Here is a 22,020-nt window from a genome sequence, read left to right as displayed (position 1 = left end):
TGAGAGATGAGCTCATCGAAACAGGAGGCTGCTAAATAAAACGAGAGCCCAGTGTGTTCGGGGTAAGGTACAGGCATGGCTAGAGGATTGGCTGACTGGCACAAGGCAGAGAGTAGAGGGTCTTTTTCATGATGGCAGCCACTAACTGGTGATGTTGGAACAGATTCGAATAGAATCCCTACTGTGTGGAAACAGGCCATTCAGCCCAACAAATCCACACCAACCCTCCAAAATGTATCCCACAGCCTCAGGGTGAAGGGACAACCCTTTAGAACCGCAAACAGGAGGAATTTCTTCAGCCAGAGGGAGTGTGGGGGAATCCTGTGGGACTGCTTGTTGCGAAGGGCTGTGGGAGGCTCAGTCACAGAGTGTATTGCAGACACGGGGTTACTCCAGGAGAATGGGGTTGAGAAATATATCAGCCATGATCGAATGATAGAGCAGATTTAATGGGGCAAACAGGCTAATTCTGCACCTATATCCTACGGTCTTATGAAAACATACGAGATTCTTAGGGCCCTTTAGCTAGGTCGATGCGGAGGGGTGTTTCCCCTTGTGGGAAGAGTCTAGGACCAGAGGACCTCAGAATGAGGGATCGCACATTTAAGACAGAGATAAGGAAGATTCTCTTTTCTCTCAGAGGAAGTGACTGTGTGGAACTCTTTACCACAGAGGGCTGTCGAGGCTGCATCATTCAGTATATTCAAGGCAGAGCAGAAAACAAATTATGGGGGAAAAGGCAGGAAAGTGGAGCTGAGGATTATCAGACCAGCTGAGGTCACGTTGAATGGCAGAGCAGATTCAATGGGCTGAATGGCCTACTTCTGCGATATGTTATGGTCTGTCAGATTGTCACTGTGTATGTGTCTCTGTTTCACTTCAGGCTGTCACTCTGAACTGTTCACATAGTTTTTGCTGTCACTGTATCCTGGAGTGGAGGAAGAGGAAGGAGGAATGTCCTATCTGTAGGCAGACCATCCTTTCACAGACACGCTCTGTGGTCTTGGACAACTGTATTGAACGGATGCTGGAGAGTCTGAGTGAGGCGATGAGAGCGCGCAGGCTACAGCTCATCAAAGAGAGGAAAGGTGAGCACAGCACTGCAGACATAGTCTCATTTCTATCACACCGTAATGGTACAGAGAGAGGATAACCAAAGCCCCTGTAATAATTAAACCAAAACACAATATCCAATAGAGCTTCCCTTCTAATAATTACCCACAAAACACGCAGAGAAGTTCGCCTTTCCCCTCGTTATCCATTAAAAGAAAGAAAATCCCTGATCCTCTCTATAAGTAACAAGAAAATGTATCCCTTTAACCTTAGCACAAATAAACACAAATCCTGTTTATATGAACCCAATTAACAAGACAATAATAAATCAAAATTTGATCTCTCCAAGTTCTCACAGGCTGTGTCATCCGGAACGTTCTGCCTTCTCCCTTACTTCACAGCCACCTTTCTACCACTGATTCTGCTGTTGGGGATGTTTTTCTCTGTAAAATGCTGTGGTACCCTTTTGGGAATAGATGGGGCTTTCTCGAACACTGATGACTGTGAGAGATAATAATTCTCTGTCTCCTGGGAGCTGAGGGTTCCTAATCTGGGTGAATGGCAGTTCACTCTGGGGTCTCTGTCCACTTTCCCCCATCTTTATACGTGATAACATAACAGTACTTCTTATGTAGGTTCAATGTTGTCAACACCATCAGAATTAAATTTGATAGGGTTTGGTTTAATTTGATTGGCTAAATTTGAAAACTGTTATCTTGGTTAAAAAAATGCTGCTTGGCCTTCAGTATAAATGTTTCAATTTCAGGTTATTTCTGTATTGTTAACCTCCAGCAGCTGTTCACAGATGTATATTTTTAAAAACTATTTCTAAGTGCAAAAAATAACACCTCACCTCTTAAAGGGACCACGCACTTTTCTCCCTTATTATTTTTGTAATAACATTCTAGCTTCCTGCCTTCCACATAACTTTGCAACACTTAATCAATGAGGTTCTTTCAGAGCTGTTAACGTAAAGTGAAACAGGATAATTAATGATCTCCCAAGTCAAACGGGTTGATTGCCCATACACCGCACATACATGACTGAAAAATACACTTCATCAAAGTGGTTCATCCTGTAATCATCGGAACAATTCGCAAGAATACCAGTTTATGGGATGAAATAAGATGCAGATTGTTTAAGACAAGTGTACTGATTGGTTTGAAATGAACTGTACTTGGTAAAGCCATTAACTTTGGGAATGTACCAGTTAATGATGATTGACATTGAACTGCCAGCTTCTGTTTAAATATTAAAGCAGGCAGATCGAGTCTGGTTGGTCAGGGCATTACCAGATCAGTCATTGTTCAGTTGAAGCAGGTGCAGTTTGTGTAAACGTACATGGTGTCTGCAAACTGCAAGGCCCTCGTATATAACTGCCAGTACATACCTGCCCTTTCTTACCATTCCAATACTGATTCATCTGCTTTTGCTACCAAAGTGGATAACCTGAAATATCTCTGCATTGTCCTCACAACTGGACCATTCCCCTCCCACTCCAAGTTCCGCTGCATCCCTGGTGAGAGATCCTGCACCCAGGCACCAGGCAGGTAACACAACCTTTGGGATGGTATCTCTTCCCCTGACTGTACTAACCCTGATTATAACAACATTTCTTTATTCTTTCCCCCCTCTCTCGAATGGCTCCCTGTCCCACGATGCTGTGGTCAGTTTGCTCATCCTCCCGACAGCCCCCACTCTCATCCACACAGAGAGCAAGAAGATCAACTCTGTTAGACACGCTCGAGGGCTGACACTGCTTCAGCACTACCCCCTTGGCTACCTCCACCTGCCTCGCTCGCAGTCACATCCTCCTGTCCCTGACTACTGTCTAAATACAAGGTAGTTAATCTAACGGGGTGTGACAGCCTCCTGAATCACAGTGTCCCGGTAACTCTCCCCCTGTGTCGCAGTGTTCGAACCTCAGACTCCAGCCACAGCTCCTCAAGCGACCGAGAGCTTGCTACAGAAGTGGCCACTATGAACTGTAACAAGGTTCACCAACTCTTAGAGCCTGCAGATAAAATACATCACCTCGCCCGACATCTCTGTTTTAATCACTTAGTTCTTCATTTGATTTGTAAAATTTGCATACTGATCTTTTAGCTTTTGACGGGTAAAATATTTCTGCTTTAGTCTGAAAGTAACCTGGAACAGATTGTCAAATTAGCAGCTTTAACCAACTGATAAAGTTACAGTTTTCCTGTCACGTCACTGTTTGTTTTGCGCTGGGTTCATGAACCTGAGCTTCAATTTATCCTCTTCAAAAAAGCCTTACAAACTACCAACCAAAGTAAAAAAATCACCTGATCCCACAGTGCTGCAGGATCTCTGTACTACTAACTCACTCAGGGTATGCCTCCCCTCTGTGAAACTTATTTCTGGTTTCATTTCCACTGCTTGTCCAACTAGTTTGGATTTCCCAGAGGTGGGAGGTTACTTTATAGAGTCACATAGTTCAGTACCAAAACCTGCTGTAAATTTTACTCTAGTCCAGCTTTCCATAGCCTTGAATGTTATGCCACATCAGTGCTCCTCCAGCTATTTGTTTAAAGGTTTTGCGTCTCAGTTTTCCTCCCAGGCAGTGCACGCCAGATCTTCACCAGCCTCTGGGTGAAAATCATTTCCCTCACATTCATAGCCCCTTGTTACTGGCCGTTTAACTCAGGGGAACAGCTGCTGTCTCTCCACCCTGCCCATGCCCCTCAATCACCTCGATCAGAAACTCCCTCCAGCCTTCTCAGCTCTAAGAATAGCAATCCGAACTTATTCCTAGAAACATGGAAAATCGGAGCAGGAATAGGCCGTTCAGTACAATCAAGACGAGTTGTCTAACTCGGTCCCCTGTTTCTGCGTGTCCCCCCTCCCACCCCCACATACCCTTTGATCCTTAAGTACCATACCTACACAGAACAGTACAGCACAGGAATGGATCCTAGGGCCTACACTGTTGTGCTGAACATGACGCCAGCTTAAACTAATCCCTTTTTACTCATTCATTAATGGATGAGGGGCGTTGCTGGTCAGGCAGCATATATTGCCCATCGGGCAGTTAAAAGTCAACCACATGGCTGTGGGTCTGGAGTCACGTGTAGGCCAGACCAGGTAAGGATGGCAGTTTCCTTCCCTAAAGGACATTAGTGAACCAGATGGGATTTTCCCCCAACAATCAATTCACACTGAATTCAGATTCCACCATCTGCCGTGCTGGGATTTGAACCCAGGTCCCCAGAATGTTATCGAGGTCTCTGGATTAACAGCCTAGTGGTATTATCGCCTCCCCCTCACGGCTGATCTGGCCCTGGGGATCTGCCCAGTTTCAAACCTGCAAAAAACTCCAATACCACCTCACTCCCAACGTCATACTGCACAGGGTCCTCTGTCCCTCCGCTCCCCCTCGTGTCACGTAAAGAAGATGTGAAGTACTTGTTTAAACTGTACCAGTGTCCTGTCAGCTCAGGCAGCATCTGTAGAGAGGAACAGTGTCAATGTTTCTGGTCAGTAACACAACACTGTGCTGTCTCTTTGTCTTTGTTGCTTCAGCGTTGAAGGTGAAACCTCTCAGTGTTCCTGACAGTGAAAGCAGCTGTTGTGATGACCTGAGTTCAACCCAGTCCGTCAGTACATTGGACAGTTCCGAACTGGAGGAGCACAGTGACATTGGTGACACTGAGGATGAACCCAGTTATTACATCATCTGACATGCTGCTGGGATATTGGATCGCGGGGATCAACTGGGACCCAGTGGGGAAATAGGAGGGTGAGCTGAGGTTCACTGGGGAAGGGGCAGTGAACTGGGACCCAGGTGAACATGGTTACGGCTCTGTTTGATTTTCTGCTGAGTGGCAGAGGAAGGGGTTTTGGAGATGGGAGTACGGGTGACTGTTTATTCAAGGAACTGCTGTGTTCTTATCTCGGGTTCCAGATGGTGACACTGGCATTCGCTCTGTTCTGTGGTCAAATAAATGTTGGGTCTTGTACAATGCCTGTGATTCATCTCCTTCTCACACCCACTCTCAGCCCTTCCTCCCTCTCCCCACTCTGTCTGATCAAATATAGACCAGTACACCATGTAGTGCTGACCATGATGCTATTCTCAACTAATCCTATCTGCCTCCAAATGGCTCATATCCCTCTTCTTTGTCTGTTCGTGTATCTGGCTAAAGTCTCTAAAACATTGCTATCATAACTGTTCCTCCACCCCAGTCCCGCTCGCCACACCCAGTCTCTCCCCATCTCCCTGCCACTTCTTTCCTCCCTCTCCACCTCCATTCCCTTCAACCCTCTCCGATTCCCCACCCCACCCCCAAGTTGTTCCAGTCCAGTTACAACACCGGTACCTACCTGACAATGTGGAAAGTTGCCCAGGTACGTCCTGTACACAAAAAGCAGGACAAATCCTACCCGGCCAATTCCCATCCCATCAGTCTCCTCTCAATCATCAGTAAAGTGATGGAAGGTGTCAGTAACAGTGCTATCAAGCAGCTCCTGCTCAGCAGTAACCTGCTCAGTGATGCCCAGTTTGGGTTCCACCAGGGCCACTCAGCTCCTGACCTCACTACAGCCTTGGGTCAAACATGGACAAAAGAGCTGAATTCCAGAGATGATGAGAGAATGAGACAGCCCTTGATATCAAGGCTGCATTCGACCGAGTGTGGCATCAAGGAGCCTGAGCAAAACTGGAATCAGTGTGTATCGGGGACAAACTGTCCTGTGGTTGGAGTCATACCTGACAGATAGGAAGATGGTCGTGGCTGTTGGAGGTCAGTCATGTCAGCTCTAGGACATCTTTCAAGAAAGAGATGGATAGAGCTCTTAAAGATAGTGGAATCAACGGTTGTGGAGGTAAGGCAGGAACAGGAAACTGATTGTGGATGATCAGCTGTGATCATAATGAATAGTGGTGCTGGCTCGAAGGGCCGAATGGCCTACTCCTGCACCTATTGTCTATCGCTGCAGGAGTTCCTCAGGGCAGTGTCCTAGGCCCAACCATCTCCAGCTGCTTCATCAATGACCTTCCCTTCATCATAAGGTCAGAAGTGGGGATGTTCACTGATGATTACACAATGTTCAGCACCATTCGTGACTCCTCAGATACTGAAGCAGTCCGTGTTCACATGCAACAAGATCTGGACAATATCCAGGCTCAGGCTGACAAGTGGCAAGTGATATTCGCGCCACACAAATGCCAGGCAGTGATTATCACCAATAAGAGACAATCTAACCACCGCCCCTTGACATTTTGTGGCATTATAATCTGGTGAGTTTCTGCACTGCATCCTAAGATCCTCAGACAGCACCTTCCGTCCAGAAGGACAGGGGCAGCAGATACATGGGAACACCACCCCCTACAAGTTCCCCTCCGAGCCACTCACCATCCTGACTTGGAAATATATCGCTGTTCCTTCACTGTCACTGGGTCAGAATCCTGGAATTCCCTCCCTGATGGCTTTGTGGGTCAACTCACAGCACATGGACTGCAGCGGGTCAAGAAGGCAGCTCCCTACCCCCGCACCTTCTCAAGGGGGCAACTGGGGAGGGGCAATGAACTACTGGTTTCTGAAAAGTGTGCAGCAATCACTATCCACAAGCAGAGGGAACACGTGCATTTATAAATCCCATCAGTCAATCACAGAATAGCTCAGACACCATGCGGAGCGCTCTCGGATTTTACAACCCATTTTTATTCACTCAGAAATACAAGATCTTTGCAAAGTGACAGAGCATGGATGTCCCATCCACCCCCTCCCAAAAGCCATACTGAGGATTAGGCAGCAGAGAGAGAGTAAATGCACCCTCCTTGATCAGAGCACAGGGCAGTGACTACGCAGCCCACCGATAGACAAGCAAGCAACCCTGAGGCAGGGCAGAAGAACAAGATCCCAAACACAGAACCACCCAGAAACATCAGGGTGTATGCCTCAGACAGAACGGAGACTCAACGGATCACTCTCCTGACAGGAACAGCTCATCCCGATCCACGGCCAGTCCCGCAGCGTCAGCCCAGGACCAAGGTTAGCCACTGTGTGTGAGACAGAGGGAGAGAGCAGTTAGTGTGGGCTCATCACAGGACGGACAGCAGTTAGACTGCAACCCCCCCCACCCCCCACACCCCACCCTCGTACCTGCAGCATTCCCAGCTGGATAAGGCCATTTCCATCCTTGGGCAGAGTGTTAAACATTTCTGAAAAAGGAGGAGAATGAGTGAGAGTCAGCTTGACCCCGGACCCAGCAGCTGTGTTTTATTTGGGGGGTGGGGGAGGACTCTCCCACTGACAGTGACACTTACTGAAGACAGCCTCAAGGCGAACGAGACAAGAAACAAAGTTGTCGAAATCGAGGGTGAGGTTATCCAGGTCGGAATACCGGGCCACGATGATCTGGGTCAGCTGGTTGTTTAAGTGGAAACCTGGAGAGACAGAGACACACAGAGAACTGAAATCATGGCGACAGCTGAATGGCCTCCTCCTGGTGTAACGGACCCGGGGTGAGGGCGTCGCTGACCAGGCAGCATGTACTGTCCATCCCTCACTACCCTGAGGGCGCTTCTGAGTCATGCACATTGCTGTGGGTCTGGAGTCACATGTAGGCCAGACCAGGTGAGGATGGCAGTTTCCTTCCCTAAAGGACATTAGTGAACCAGGTGGGCTTTTCCCAATAATTGGTAAGGGATTCCCGGTCATCATTAGCTTGTTAATGTTGGGCTTTTTTGTGTTGAATTCAAATTGTACCTTCTGCTGTGGCAGAAGGTAAACCCAGGGACGCAGAACATGAGCTGTCTTTGTGGATTTACAGTGCGGTGATAATATCGCTCGGCATCCACCTCCCCGAGAGGCAGCGGGGTCCTCCAGGTACTATGTAACAGGTTTGAGATAGGATTACATTAGAGAGGCTGAATGGCCTCTTGTTCTTTTCCCCCTCATGTGACAGGCAGTTTCTCACCAGCTTCCTCAACAGCAACGCGCATCTCACTGGAGCTCATGGTGCCTGACTGGTCGAGATCATTCTTCTTGTAGACTTTCTGTCAAAGAATAACACAAACAGATCGGGTGGAGTCGAGCACACGGCAGCGATCTCTCAGCAACTGACAGTCGACGCAGTGCTGCGGAATACACCATCAATTTCACACGCAGCTCACTGAACACTCTCCCACGTACTCGCACACACTCTCGCACGCACGCGCACACTCTCTCTCCCACGTACTCGCACACACTCACTCTTGCACGCACGCGCACACTCTCTCTCCCACACACTCGCACGCACGCGCACACTCTCTCTCCCACACACTCACTCTTGCACGCACGCGCACACTCTCTCTCCCACGTACTCGCACACACTCACTCTCCCACACACTCACACGCACGCGCACACTCTCTCTCCCACACACTCACTCTTGCACGCACGCGCACACTCTCTCTCCCACACACTCGCACACACTCACACTCGCACGCACGCGCACACTCTCTCTCCCACGTACTCGCACACACTCACTCTCGCACGCACGCGCACACTCTCTCTCCCACGTACTCGCACACACTCACTCTCACGCGCACACTCTCTCTCCCACACACTCGCACACACTCACTCTCGCACGCACATGCACACTCTCTCTCCCACGTACTCGCACACACTCACTCTCCCACACACTCGCACGCACGCGCACACTCTCTCTCCCACACACTCGCACACACTCACTCTCGCACGCACGCGCACACTCTCTCTCCCACGTACTCGCACACACGCGCACACTCTCTCTCCCACGTACTCGCACACACTCTCGCACGCACGTGCACACTCTCTCCCCCACGTAATCGCACACACTCACTCTTGCACGCACGCGCACACTCTCTCTCCCACACACTCGCACGCACGCGCACACTCTCTCTCCCACACACTCACTCTTGCACGCACGCGCACACTCTCTCTCCCACGTACTCGCACACACTCACTCTCCCACACACTCGCACGCACGCGCACACTCTCTCTCCCACACACTCGCACACACTCACTCTCGCACGCACGCGCACACTCTCTCTCCCACGTACTCGCACACACTCACTCTCGCACGCACGCGCACACTCTCTCTCCCACGTACTCGCACACACTCACTCTCGCACGCACGCGCACACTCTCTCTCCCACGTACTCGCACACACTCACTCTCCCACACACTCGCACACACGCGCACACTCTCTCTCTCCCACGTACTCGCACACTCCCACTCTCCCACACACTCGCACGCACGCGCACACTCTCTCTCCCACACACTCGCACACACTCACTCTCGCACGCACGCGCACACTCTCTCTCCCACGTACTTGCACACTCTCACTCTCCCACACACTCGCACGCACGCGCACACTCTCTCTCTCCCATACACTCGCACACACTCACTCTCGCACGCACGCGCACACTCTCACTCTCCCACACACTCGCACGCACGCACACACTCTCTCTCCCACACACTCGCACGCACGCGCACACTCTCTCTCCCACGTACTCGCACACACTCACTCTCGCACGCACGCGCACACTCTCACTCTCCCACACACACGCACACACTCACTCTCGCACGCACGCGCACACTTTCTCTCCCACACACTCGCACGCACGCGCACACTCTCTCTCCCACACACTCGCACGCACGCGCACACTCTCTCTCCCACGTACCCGCACACACTCACTCTCCCACACACGCACGCGCACACTCACTCTCCCACACACTCGCATGCACGCGCACACTCACTCTCCCACACACTCGCACACACTCACTCTCCCACACACTCGCACGCACGCGCACACTCTCTCTCTCCCACGTACTTGCACACTCTCACTCTCCCACACACGCGCACACTCTCTCTCCCACGTACTCGCACACACTCACTCTCGCACGCACGCGCACACTCACTCTCCCACACACTCGCACACACTCACTCTCGCACGTACGCGCACACTCTCTCTCCCACACACTCGCACGCACGCGCACACTCTCTCTCCCACGCACTCGCACACTCACTCTCCCACGTACTCGCACACTCACTCTCGCACGCACGCGCACACTCACTCTCGCACGCACGCGCACACTCACTCTCTCCCATACACTCGCACACTCTCTCTCTCCCACGTACTCGCACACTCTCTCTCCCACGTACTCGCACACACTCACTCTCCCACACACTCTCACGCACGCGCACACTCTCTCTCCCACGTACTCGCACACACTCACTCTCGCACGCACGCGCACACTCTCTCTCCCACGTACTCGCACACACTCACTCTCCCACACACTCGCACGCACGCGCGCACTCTCTCCCACATACTCGCACACTCCCACTCTCCCACACACTCGCACGCACGTGCACACTCTCTCTCCCACGTACTCGCACACTCCCACTCTCCCACACACTCGCACGCACTCACGCACACACTCTCTCTCCCACGTACTCGCACACTCCCACTCTCCCACACACTCGCACGCACGCGCACACTCTCACTCTCCCACACACTCGCACGCACGCGCACACTCTCTCTCCCACGTACTTGCACACACGCGCACACTCTCAGTCTCCCACGTACTTGCACACTCACTCTCCCACACACTCGCACGCACGCGCACACACTCTCTCTCCCACGTACTCGCACACTCTCACTCTCCCACACACTCGCACGCACGCGCACCTTCTCTCTCCCACGTACGCGCACACTCTCACTCTCCCACGTACTTGCACACTCTCACTCTCCCACACACGCACACTCTCTCTCCCACATACTCGCACACTCTCACTCTCCCACACACTCCCACGCACGCGCACACTCTCTCTCCCACGTACTCGCACACTCTCACTCTCCCACACACTCGCACGCACTCACGCACACACTCTCTCTCCCACGTACTCGCACACTCCCACTCTCCCATACACTCGCACGCACGCGCACACTCTCACTCTCCCACACACTCGCACGCACGCGCACACTCTCTCCCACGTACTTGCACACACGCGCACACTCTCAGTCTCCCACGTACTTGCACACTCACTCTCCCACACACTCGCACGCACGCGCACCTTCTCTCTCCCACGTACGCGCACACTCTCACTCTCCCACGTACTTGCACACTCTCACTCTCCCACACACGCACACTCTCTCTCCCACGTACTCGCACACTCTCACTCTCCCACACACTCCCACGCACGCGCACACTCTCTCTCCCACGTACTCGCACACTCTCACTCTCCCACACACTCGCACGCACGCGCACACTCTCCCACGTACTCGCACACACTCGCACGCACGCGCACACTCTCTCTCCCACGTACTCGCACACACTCTCTCCCACACACTCACTCTCTCTCCCACGTACTCGCACACACTCACTCTCCCACGCACTCGCACACTCTCTCTCCCACGTACTCGCACACACTCACTCTCCCACGCACTCGCACACTCTCTCTCCCACGTACTCGCACACTCTCCCACACACGCGCACACTCTCTCTCCCACGTACTCGCACACACTCACTCTCCCACACACTCTCTCTCCCACGTACTCGCACACACTCACTCTCCCACACACTCCCACGCACGCGCACACTCTCTCTCCCACATACTCGCACACACTCACTCTCCCACACACTCCCACGCACTTGCACACTGTCTCCCACGTACTCGCACGCACGCGCACACACTCTCTCCCACGTACTTGCACACTCTCACTCTCCCACACACTCGCACGCACGCGCACACTCTCTCTCCCACATACTCGCACACACTCACTCTCCCACACACTCGCACACACTCTCTCCCACGTACTCGCGCACACTCAGTCTCCCACACACTCGCACGCAAGCACACACTCACTCTCCCACGTACTTGCACACACTCACTCTCCCACACACTCGCACGCACGCGCACACTCTCACTCTCCCACGTACTTGCACACACTCACTCTCCCGCCCGCACGCACGCCCACACTCACTCTCCCACGTACTTGCACACTCTCACTCTCCCACACACTCGCACGCACGCGCACACTCTCTCTCCCACATACTCGCACACACTCAGTCTCCCACACACTCGCACGCAAGCACACACACTCTCCCACGTACTCGCATGCACGCGCACACTCTCACTCTCCCACACGCACGTGCACACTCACTCTCCCACGTACTCGCACGCACGCGCACTCACTCTCCCGCACGGACGCGCACACTCTCTCTCCCATGTACTCACACGCACGCGCACACTCTCTCTCCCACGTACACACACGCGTGCACACACACTCACTCTCGCATGCACGCACACTCTCTCTCCCACGTACTCTCGCGCACACTCTGTCTCTCACGTACTTGCACATACGCACGCACTCTCTCCCATGCGCACACACTCACTCTCCCATGCACTCGCGCACACTCTCCTACACACTCGCACGCACGCACGTGCACACACTCTCACTCTCCCACTCACACGCACATAAACACTCATATAATCACACGCACGCACAGCCTCTCACTCACGCGCACTTGCGCGCACTCGCCCGCGCTCTCTCTCCCACGCACGCACACTCCCGCGCACTCGTGCGCGTGCACACACACACTCTCCCACGCACTCGCGCGCACGCACACTCTCCCACGCAATCGTGCGTGTGCACACACTCTCATGCTCCCACGTGCACACACACACGCTCCCACGCTCTTGCGTGCACATTCTCCCACACGCGGACACACACACTCCCGCGCGCCCGCACACACACACCCCCGCGCGCGCACTCCCACGCACCCGCGCGCGCGCGCACACACGCACTCCCGCACACACACACACTCTCTCTCTCTCTCTCTCACACACACACACACACACACACACACACCCCCCCCCCCACACACTCTCACACACAGTCCTTACCAGGTATTTCTGAACCCTGTCCCACAGTTTCTTAAACTCCACTAAACCCAGCTTCCCGTTTCCATCCATCTGTGGTTCTGTTCGTTAAGACGCGAAATGTGACACATGCTGCAGCGTGATTCAGCCTGAAAACAGCCACAGGAACAGGAGGAGGCCATTCAGCCCCTTCACCCCCCCTCCCACACACCAACACTGCCACAGGAACAGGAGGCCGCCATTCAGCCCCTTCACCCCCCCCCCACACACCAACACTGCCACAGGAACAGGAGGAGGCCATTCAGCCCCTTCACCCCCCCACACACACCAACACTGCCACAGGAACAGGAGGAGGCCATTCAGCCCCTTCACCCCCCCCCACACACACCAACACTGCCACAGGAACAGGAGGAGGCCATTCAGCCCCTTCACCGCCCCCCCCCCACACACCAACACTGCCACAGGAACAGGAGGAGGCCATTCAGCCCCTTCACCCCCCCACACACACCAACACTGCCACAGGAACAGGAGGAGGCCATTCAGCCCCTTCACCGCCCCCCCCCCACACACCAACACTGCCACAGGAACAGGAGGAGGCCATTCAGCCCCTTCACCCCCCCACACACACCAACACTGCCACAGGAACAGGAGGCCGCCATTCAGCCCCTTCACCCCCCCCCCACACACCAACACTGCCACAGGAACAGGAGGAGGCCATTCAGCCCCTTCACCCCCCCACACACACCAACACTGCCACAGGAACAGGAGGAGGCCATTCAGCCCCTTCACCCCCCCCCACACACACCAACACTGCCACAGGAACAGGAGGAGGCCATTCAGCCCCTTCACCGCCCCCCCCCCCACACACCAACACTGCCACAGGAACAGGAGGAGGCCATTCAGCCCCTTCACCCCCCCCACACACCAACACTGCCACAGGAACAGGAGGAGGCCATTCAGCCCCTTCACCCCCCCACACACACCAACACTGCCACAGGAACAGGAGGAGGCCATTCAGCCCGTTTGGAGCTGAAGCAGGTTGTGAAAGGATACATCCATCAGGTTCACCATGTTTCGGCAGGTCTCCAGGCCAAACCCGTCGGTTTTAATATCAGAACCTAAACACAAACAGGCTGTTAGACAGCTCCAACCCATCCACAGGGACCAGGCACCCTCCGGTTGAGGGTGGTACATGGGACAGGACGTGGGGGATGAGTGTGGGACGTGGGGTGGGGATGAGGGTGGGACATGGGGTGGGGGTGGGGGATGAGAGTGGGACACGGGGTGGGCGAGGGGGTGAGGGTGGGACACGGGGTGGGCGAGGGGGTGAGGGTGGGACACGGGGTGGGCGAGGGGGTGAGGGTGGGACACGGGGTGGGGGTGGGGGGTGAGAGTGGGACACGGGGTGGGCGAGGGGGTGAGGGTGGGACACGGGGTGGGCGAGGGGGTGAGGGTGGGAGGCACGGGGTGGGCGAGGGGGTGAGGGTGGGACACGGGGTGGGGGGTGGGGGGTGAGAGTGGGACACGGGGTGGGCGAGGGGGTGAGGGTGGGACACGGGGTGGGCGAGGGGGTGAGGGTGGGACACGGGGTGGGGGTGGGGGGTGAGGGTGGGACACGGGGTGGGCGAGGGGGTGAGGTATTTCCCCTTCACAATGATTCTGATACTCACGACTGGACACCACTTTGTTTAATATTCTCTGAAGAGCAAATACAGAAATTTCTCTTTCCTGTGGTCGGGGGGGGAGAGAGAGAGAGAGAGTGAGTGAGAGAGAGATGGGGTGGGTGGGGGAAAGAGAGAGTGTGAGAGAGAGAGAGAGAGATTAGGGGGGTGGGGGAAAGAGAGAGTGCGAGAGACATTGGGGGGGGTGGGGGAAAGAGAGAGAGAAAGATGTGAGGGGTGGGGGAGAGAGAGAGATGTGGGGAGGTGGGGGAGAGAGCGAGAGAGATGTGGTGGGGTGGGGGAGAGAGTGAGAAAGAAATGTGGGAGGCTGGCGGAGGGAGAGAGAGAGTGAGTGAGTGTGAGAGAGATGTGGAAGGGATGGGGGAGAGGGAGAGAGAGAGAGAGAGTGTCTGAGTGAGAGAGGGGTGGGGTGTGGGGGTCAGAGAGATGTGGGAGAGCTGGGGAGAGAGTGACTGAGAGAGATGTGGGGGGGTGGGGGAGAGAGTGAGTGGAGGATGGCGGGGGGGGAGAGACAGAGGGGGTGGAGGTGGGGTGTTGCTGTGCTAGAATGAAATCTACATTAGCAGGTGTAACCCAAATCCCTGAAACCCACAGCTCCCCCCCCCACACACACCCACCAGCTCCCCCCCGACAAACACCCACCAGCTCCCCCCCCCCACACACACACCCACCAGCACCCCCCCCCGACAAACACCCACCAGCTCCCCCCCACACACACACCCACCAGCTCCCCCCCGACAAACACCCACCAGCTCCCCCCCACACACACACCCACCAGCTCCCCCCCCGACAAACACCCACCAGCTCCCCCCCCACACACACACCCACCAGCACCCCCCCGACAAACACCCACCAGCTCCCCCCCCCACACACACACCAGCTCCCCCCACACACACACCCACCAGCACCCCCCCGACAAACACCCACCAGCTCCCCCCCCCACACACACACCAGCTCCCCCACACACACACCCACCAGCACCCCCCCGACAAACACCCACCAGCTCCCCCCCTACAAACACCCACCAGCTCCCCCACACACACACACACCAGCTCCCCCCCCCACACACACCCACCAGCTCCCCCCCCCACACACACCCACCAGCTCCCCCTACAAACACACACCAGCTCCCCCCCCCAACACACTCACACCCACCAGCTCCCCCCCCCACACACACACACCCACCAGCTCCCCCCCGACAAACACACACCAGCTCCCCCCCACACACACCCACCAGCTCCCCCCCCGACAAACACACACCAGCTCCCCCCCCACACACACCCACCAGCTCCCCCCCCGACAAACACACACCAGCTCCCCCCCCACACACACCCACCAGCTCCCCCCCCGACAAACACCCACCAGCTCCCCCCCTACAAACACCCACCAGCTCCCCCCACACACACACACACCAGCTCCCCCCCCACACACACCCACCAGCTCCCCCCCCCACACACACCCACCAGCTCCCCCCTACAAACACACACCAGCTCCCCCCCCCAACACACTCACACCCACCAGCTCCCCCCCCCACACACACACACACCCACCAGCTCCCCCCCCGACAAACACACACCAGCTCCCCCCCCACACACACCCACCAGCTCCCCCCCCGACAAACACACACCAGCTCCCCCCCACACACACACACCCACCAGCTCCCCCCCCACACACCCACCAGCTCCCCCCCGACAAACACACACCAGCTCCCCCCCCACACACACCCACCAGCTCCCCCCCCACACACACCCACCAGCTCCCCCCCCTACAAACACCCACCAGCTCCCCCCACACACACACACACACACACACCAGCTCCCCCCCCACACACACCCACCAGCTCCCCCCACACACACACACACACACACACACACACCAGCTCCCCCCCCACACACACCTACCAGCTCCCCCCGACAAACACACACCAGCTCCCCCCCCCACACACACACACCCACCAGCTCCCCCCCCTACAAACACACACCAGCTCCCCCCCCCACACACACACACCCACCAGCTCCACCCCCCACACACACCCACCAGCTCCACCCCCCACACACACCCACCAGCTCCCCCCCCACACACCCACCAGCTCCCCCCTACAATCACACACCAGCTCCCCCCCCACACACACACACCCACCAGCTCCCCCCCCACACACCCACCAGCTCCCCCCCCACACACCCACCAGCTCCCCCCCGACAAACACACACCAGCTCCCCCCCACACACACCCACCAGCTCCCCCCCACACACACCCACCAGCTCCCCCTCCGACAAACACCCACCAGCTCCCCCCCACACACACCCACCAGCTCCCCCCCCACACACACCCACCAGCTCCCCCCCACACACACCCACCAGCTCCCCCCCGACAAACACACACCAGCTCCCCCCCCACACACACCCACCAGCTCCCCCCCCACACACACCCACCAGCTCCCCCCCCCCACAACACCCACCAGCTCCCCCCCACACACACCCACCAGCTCCCCCCCTACAAACACACACCAGCTCCACCCCCACACACACCCACCAGCTCCCCCCCACACACACCCACCAGCTCCCCCTCCGACAAACACCCACCAGCTCCCCCCCCGACAAACACCCACCAGCTCCCCCCACACACACACACACAGCTCCCCCCCCCACACACACCCACCAGCTCCCCCCCCACACACACCCACCAGCTCCCCCCCCCACACACACCACCAGCTCCCCCCCCCCCACACACACCCTGCCCTTAGATCTCTCAAATTACCATCTAATACCCTCCTTATCCCTTCATGTGAGCCCCCACCTCAAACTAAACCCCCCCATCTCAAACTGAGCCATCAAAATGACTGCACCATATCCCTCTCCAGGAAAAACCACTACCCCAGCAGGCTCACCGGCCCCTCACCCCCATGACCCCAGCAGGCTCACCGTTCCCCCACCCCCATTATCCCAGCAGGCTCACCGCCCCACCCCCATTATCCCAGCAGGCTCACCGCCCCCACCCCCATTACCCCAGCAGGCTCACCATCCCAACCCCCCATGACCCCAGCAGGCTCACCGTCCCAACCCCCCATGACCCCAGCAGGCTCACCGTCCCCACCCCCCATGACCCCAGCAGGCTCACCGCCCCCACCCCCCTTACCCCAGCAGGCTCACTGTCCCCACCCGGCTCACCAACCCCACCCCCATTATCCCAGCAGGCTCACTGTCCCCACCCCCATTACCCCAGCAGACTCACCGTCCCCACCCCCCCATGACCCCAGCAGCTCACCATCCCAACCCCCATGACCCCAGCAGGCTCACCGCCCCCAACCCCATTATCCCAGCAGGCTCACCGCCCCCACCCCATGACCCCAGCAGACTCATCGTCCCCAACCCCCATGACCCCAGCAGGCTCACCGTCCCCAACCCCCATGACCCCAGCAGGCTCACCGCCCCCACCCCATTACCCCAGCAGGCTCACCGTCCCAACCCCCATGACCCCAGCAGACTCACCGGCCCAGCGAGTTTCTCAAACAGGGTGCGGAAATTTGCTGGGATATCACTCTCAGAGACTGGCACCTGAAATGCAGAGACAGCACTCAGTAACTGGGTCTGCGCCCATCCTGACACCCCGTCTACCATCCGACTGGCCCAGTGGGGCAAAGATCCTCAGATAGGGGTAACAGTCAGTGACTGCGGAGGGTTGGATGTAGGTGACTATGAGGCGATGCACTTTGGAAGAAGGAGCAAGACAAGGGTGTACTCAGTGAATGGCAGGACACAAGGAAACTCAGGAACAGAGGGATCTTGGGATGACTGTCCACACATTCCCTGAAGGTGGCAGGACAGATTAACATAGAACATTACAGCACAGTACAGGTCCTTCGGCCCTCGATGTTGTGCCGACCTGAAGCCCATCTAACCTACACTATTCCATGTATGTCCATTAATCGGAGAGTTCAGAAGGAATATGGGACACCTGCCTTTATCAGTGATGGCACAGATTGAGAGAGCAGGGAGGTGTTGTGGGGGTGATTGCGAAGGATGGGTAGGTGGTGGGGTGTTGTGGGGAATGAAGAAAGCAGGGGTGAAGGAGGGGCGGGGGGTGCGTGAAGGAAGGGGTGGGTGTGGTGGGGAACGGTGTGAAGGCAGGGTGGGGACGGGGTGGGTTGTGAAGGCAGGGTGGGGACAGGGGGTGGGGTGTGAAGGCAGGGTGGGGACAGGGTGTGGGGTGTGAAGGCGGGGTGGGGACAGGGTGTGGGGTGTGAGGGAGGCGTTAAGAGTGGCGGGGGGTTGTGTGGGGGGGAGGTGAAGAGCGAGGGGGGTGAAGAGCGAGGGGGGTGAAGAGCGAGGGGGGTGAAGAGCGAGGGGGGTGAAGAGCGAGGGGGGTGAAGAGCGAGGGGGGTGAAGAGCGAGGGGGGTGAAGAGCGAGGGGGGTGAAGAGCGAGGGGGGTGGGGTGAAGAGTGAGGTATTCACAGGTGAAAGGTCGGCTGGAAAACGGGAAGCTGTCACATGTACAAGGAGCGCAGAGACAGTCTGCTCCTGTTCGGGTGCGGGGCAAGGCTGGTCGGTGCATGGGGTGCTGGAGGACTCGAGAAGTCGAGATTTTGGTTAGAAATAAGGAGACAGTGTGTGTCGGGTACAGTCAGCAGAGATCGAGTGGATCCCAGGAAGAGTATACAGGCAGTTGGAGTATATTTAAGAGGGGAATCAGGAGGCAGAAAGGGGACATGAGATAATTTTAGCAAATAGGGTGAAGGGGAATCCAAAGGGATTTTATAAATCCTGTAAGCAGAAAAGGGTAACTGGGAGAGGACAGGACCCTTGAAGATTAGCAAGGCCACCCATGTGCGGAGGTAGGGGAGATACTGAAGGAGGACTTGGCATCAGGGTTTGCTGTGGCAAAGGATGTGGAAGGTATAGAACGTGGGGAAATAAACAGCAAAATTGTGAAAAATGCCCATATTTACAGAGGAGGTGGTGCTTGATGGTTGAAAACACATAAAGATGGATAATTCCCCAGGCCCTGATCAGGTGTACCCTAGAACTCTGTGGGAAGCTGGGAAGAGATAGCTGGGCCCCTTGCTGAGAGATTTGTATCATTGATCGCTACAGGTAAGTGCTGGAAGACTGGAGGATGGTTAATGTTCTGCCACTGTATATGAAAGGTGGTAAGGGAAAGCCAGCGAGCTATAGACTGGTGAGCCAGACATCGTGGTGGGGGCAATCCTGATGTACAGGACTTAGATGTGTTTGGAAAGGCAAGGACTGAAGGGGGATAGCCAACGTGGCTTCGCTGCTGGGAAATCGTGTCTCACTAAGTTCATAGAGCTTTTTGTAGGAGTAATGAAGAGGATTAACGAGGAAGGGAGGGAAAGGGCAGGGAGGGTGGGACGGAAGGGGAGGGATAAAGATGATCCTGGAGTGAGAGCCGAGGGTGAAATAACACAATTACCTCATCATCAAATACAGCCCGGACCTCGTCAATATCCAACGGCCTGTGGAGAGAGTTAATACACCTCATGATACGACCCACGACGAGCGGAGCGATCCGACCCACCGCAAGCAATCCAGCCCCACCGCGAGCGGAGCGATCCAACCCCATCGTGTACACAGGCACAGAGCGCGCGCAGGCAGCATGGGGCTGGGGGGAGGCAGTTTCAGGGAAAGAAATAGGGACAGAGGGAAGGTTAGAGAGAGGGGAATGGGGACAGAGGGAAGGTTAGAGAGAGAGGGATTGGGGACAGAGGGAAGGTTAGAGAGAGAGAGGGGATTGGGGACAGAGGGAAGGTTAGAGAGAGAGGGGATTGGGGACAGAGGGAAGGTTAGAGAGAGAGGGGATTGGGGACAGAGGGAAGGTTAGAGAGAGAGGGGAATGGGGACAGAGGGAAGGTTAGAGGGGGAGGGGGGATGGGGACAGAGGGGTAGGTTAGAGGGGGAGGGGGGATGGGGACAGAGGGGTAGGTTAGAGGGGGAGGGGGATGGGGACGGGGACGGAGGGAAGGTGAGAGACAGAGAGGTGTCGAAGTATGAAGGAGAAGTACATAAACATAGGCCCGAACCCCACGTTAATCTGTCCCACGGTCCCCCTGCAGCCATTGCTCACTGTGTATGGGATCGATTCTCCGAAAAGACCCTCACTGCAAATCTCCATCTTTGTGAGGCTCAAATGTGGATGGTACCACGAGATATTCTCCAGGGGGCAGCTTGAATCGAGATGACACCTCGCGTAGATTGATAAAACTCTCCGATCGAACACGGGAGCCATGGGTCAGAAAGTAACTCTTCGGCAGATGGACGTTTGAGACTCCCTTATACTGAGGTGCAGGGAGCGGGGTGCGAGACAGAGAGGGAGAGTCCCATTAAACCAACTCCACCAAAACACAGCATGACCACACACCCAGTCAAACCATCACCCCATTCAACACCATGGGATCAGACCAATATACAGGGCAATGGCCAGTAGTGACCCCAGCGCTGACCCTCCAACAGCGCAGCGCTCCCTCAGCGCCGACCCTCCGACAGTGCTGCGCTCCCTCAGCGCCGACCGTCCCACACTGCCCACTCCTTCAACGCTGACCCTCCGACAGTGCGGCGCTCCCTCAGCGCTGACCCTCCAACAGTGCCCGCTCCCTCAGCGCTGACCCGCCGACAGTGTGGCGCTCCCTCAGCGCTGACCTGCCGACAGTGTGGCGCTCCCTCAGCGCTGACCTGCCGACAGTGTGGCGCTCCCTCAGCGCTGACCCTGCGACAGTGCCCACTCCCTCAGCACTGACCCTCCGACAGTGCCCGCTCCCTCAGCACTGACCCTCCGACAGTGCCCGCTCCCTCAGCACTGACCCTCCGACAGTGCCCACTCCCTCAGCACTGACCCTCCCTCTGTGTCACTGCTGAGATCACAGACATGTTTTCTCGCTGACCCCTGCCTGCTGACCGAGTGTGGGAAGCAGAGTTACTGCTCAGAGTTGAAAGCTGACCACACGCTACCTGGATTTCCAACATACCTCACGAGGAACCTGTAAAATTAGCAGAAAGGTAACCTCAGTCAGGAACACTGCTCAAAGGGACAGAATCTCTGGTCTGGCAATAAGACTGCAGACTTTGTTGGCCAGACCAGCGACAAATTCACAGTAAAATCGATGTTCAAAATACAGCTCCGCTCAGCTCACAGCTCAACAGGTGGGGTGCACAGGCTTTCAGGGAAACAGCGAGGCAGTGGCATTCGTTTGGGGATGGGTACAGGGTGGTGGGGGGGTGGCGGTACAGGGGCGGGTTCGGGGCGGTGGGGGACGGGTTCGGGGACGGGTAGAGGGCGGGTACGGGGCGGTGGGGGACGGGTACGGGGACGGGTAGAGGGCGGGTACGGGGCGGTGGGGTACGGGGCGGTGGGGGACGGGTTCGGGGACGGGTAGAGGGCGGGTACGGGGCGGTGGGGTA

General features: G+C 56.3%; 2 protein-coding genes across 2 annotated transcripts in view; one reads left to right on the top strand and one right to left on the bottom strand.

Moving 5' to 3' along the window:
• The window catches only part of rnf8 (ring finger protein 8, E3 ubiquitin protein ligase), a 41,019-nt gene extending 35,983 nt beyond the window's left edge, over window positions 1-5,036 (top strand). The window contains exons 6-7 of the mRNA XM_059645715.1: window positions 884-1,088; window positions 4,597-5,036. Coding sequence (XP_059501698.1) covers window positions 884-1,088; window positions 4,597-4,754 — 363 coding nt within the window. The 3' untranslated portion in view covers window positions 4,755-5,036. The remainder of the gene's footprint in view (window positions 1-883; window positions 1,089-4,596) is intronic.
• Window positions 5,037-6,716: 1,680 nt separating this feature from the next.
• Window positions 6,717-21,599, bottom strand: LOC125452325 (calpain-1 catalytic subunit-like). Its single transcript, XM_059645714.1, has 11 exons — window positions 21,588-21,599; window positions 20,690-20,900; window positions 20,039-20,081; window positions 18,096-18,161; window positions 14,596-14,653; window positions 13,979-14,043; window positions 12,950-13,018; window positions 7,996-8,074; window positions 7,343-7,462; window positions 7,179-7,237; window positions 6,717-7,075 (listed from the first exon to the last, which is right to left on the bottom strand). Exons 6-11 carry the CDS (start codon window positions 13,994-13,996, stop codon window positions 7,052-7,054), a joined length of 369 nt encoding a protein of 122 aa, XP_059501697.1. The 5' UTR covers window positions 13,997-14,043; window positions 14,596-14,653; window positions 18,096-18,161; window positions 20,039-20,081; window positions 20,690-20,900; window positions 21,588-21,599; the 3' UTR covers window positions 6,717-7,051.
• Window positions 21,600-22,020: the final 421 nt, after the last annotated feature.

This window comes from Stegostoma tigrinum, chromosome 4 (assembly GCF_030684315.1).
Source record: "Stegostoma tigrinum isolate sSteTig4 chromosome 4, sSteTig4.hap1, whole genome shotgun sequence".
NCBI classification, from domain to species: Eukaryota; Metazoa; Chordata; class Chondrichthyes; order Orectolobiformes; family Stegostomatidae; genus Stegostoma; species Stegostoma tigrinum.
The sequence above is the reverse complement of the archived record's forward strand: the minus strand, read 5'-3'. Positions and strand labels throughout refer to the sequence as shown.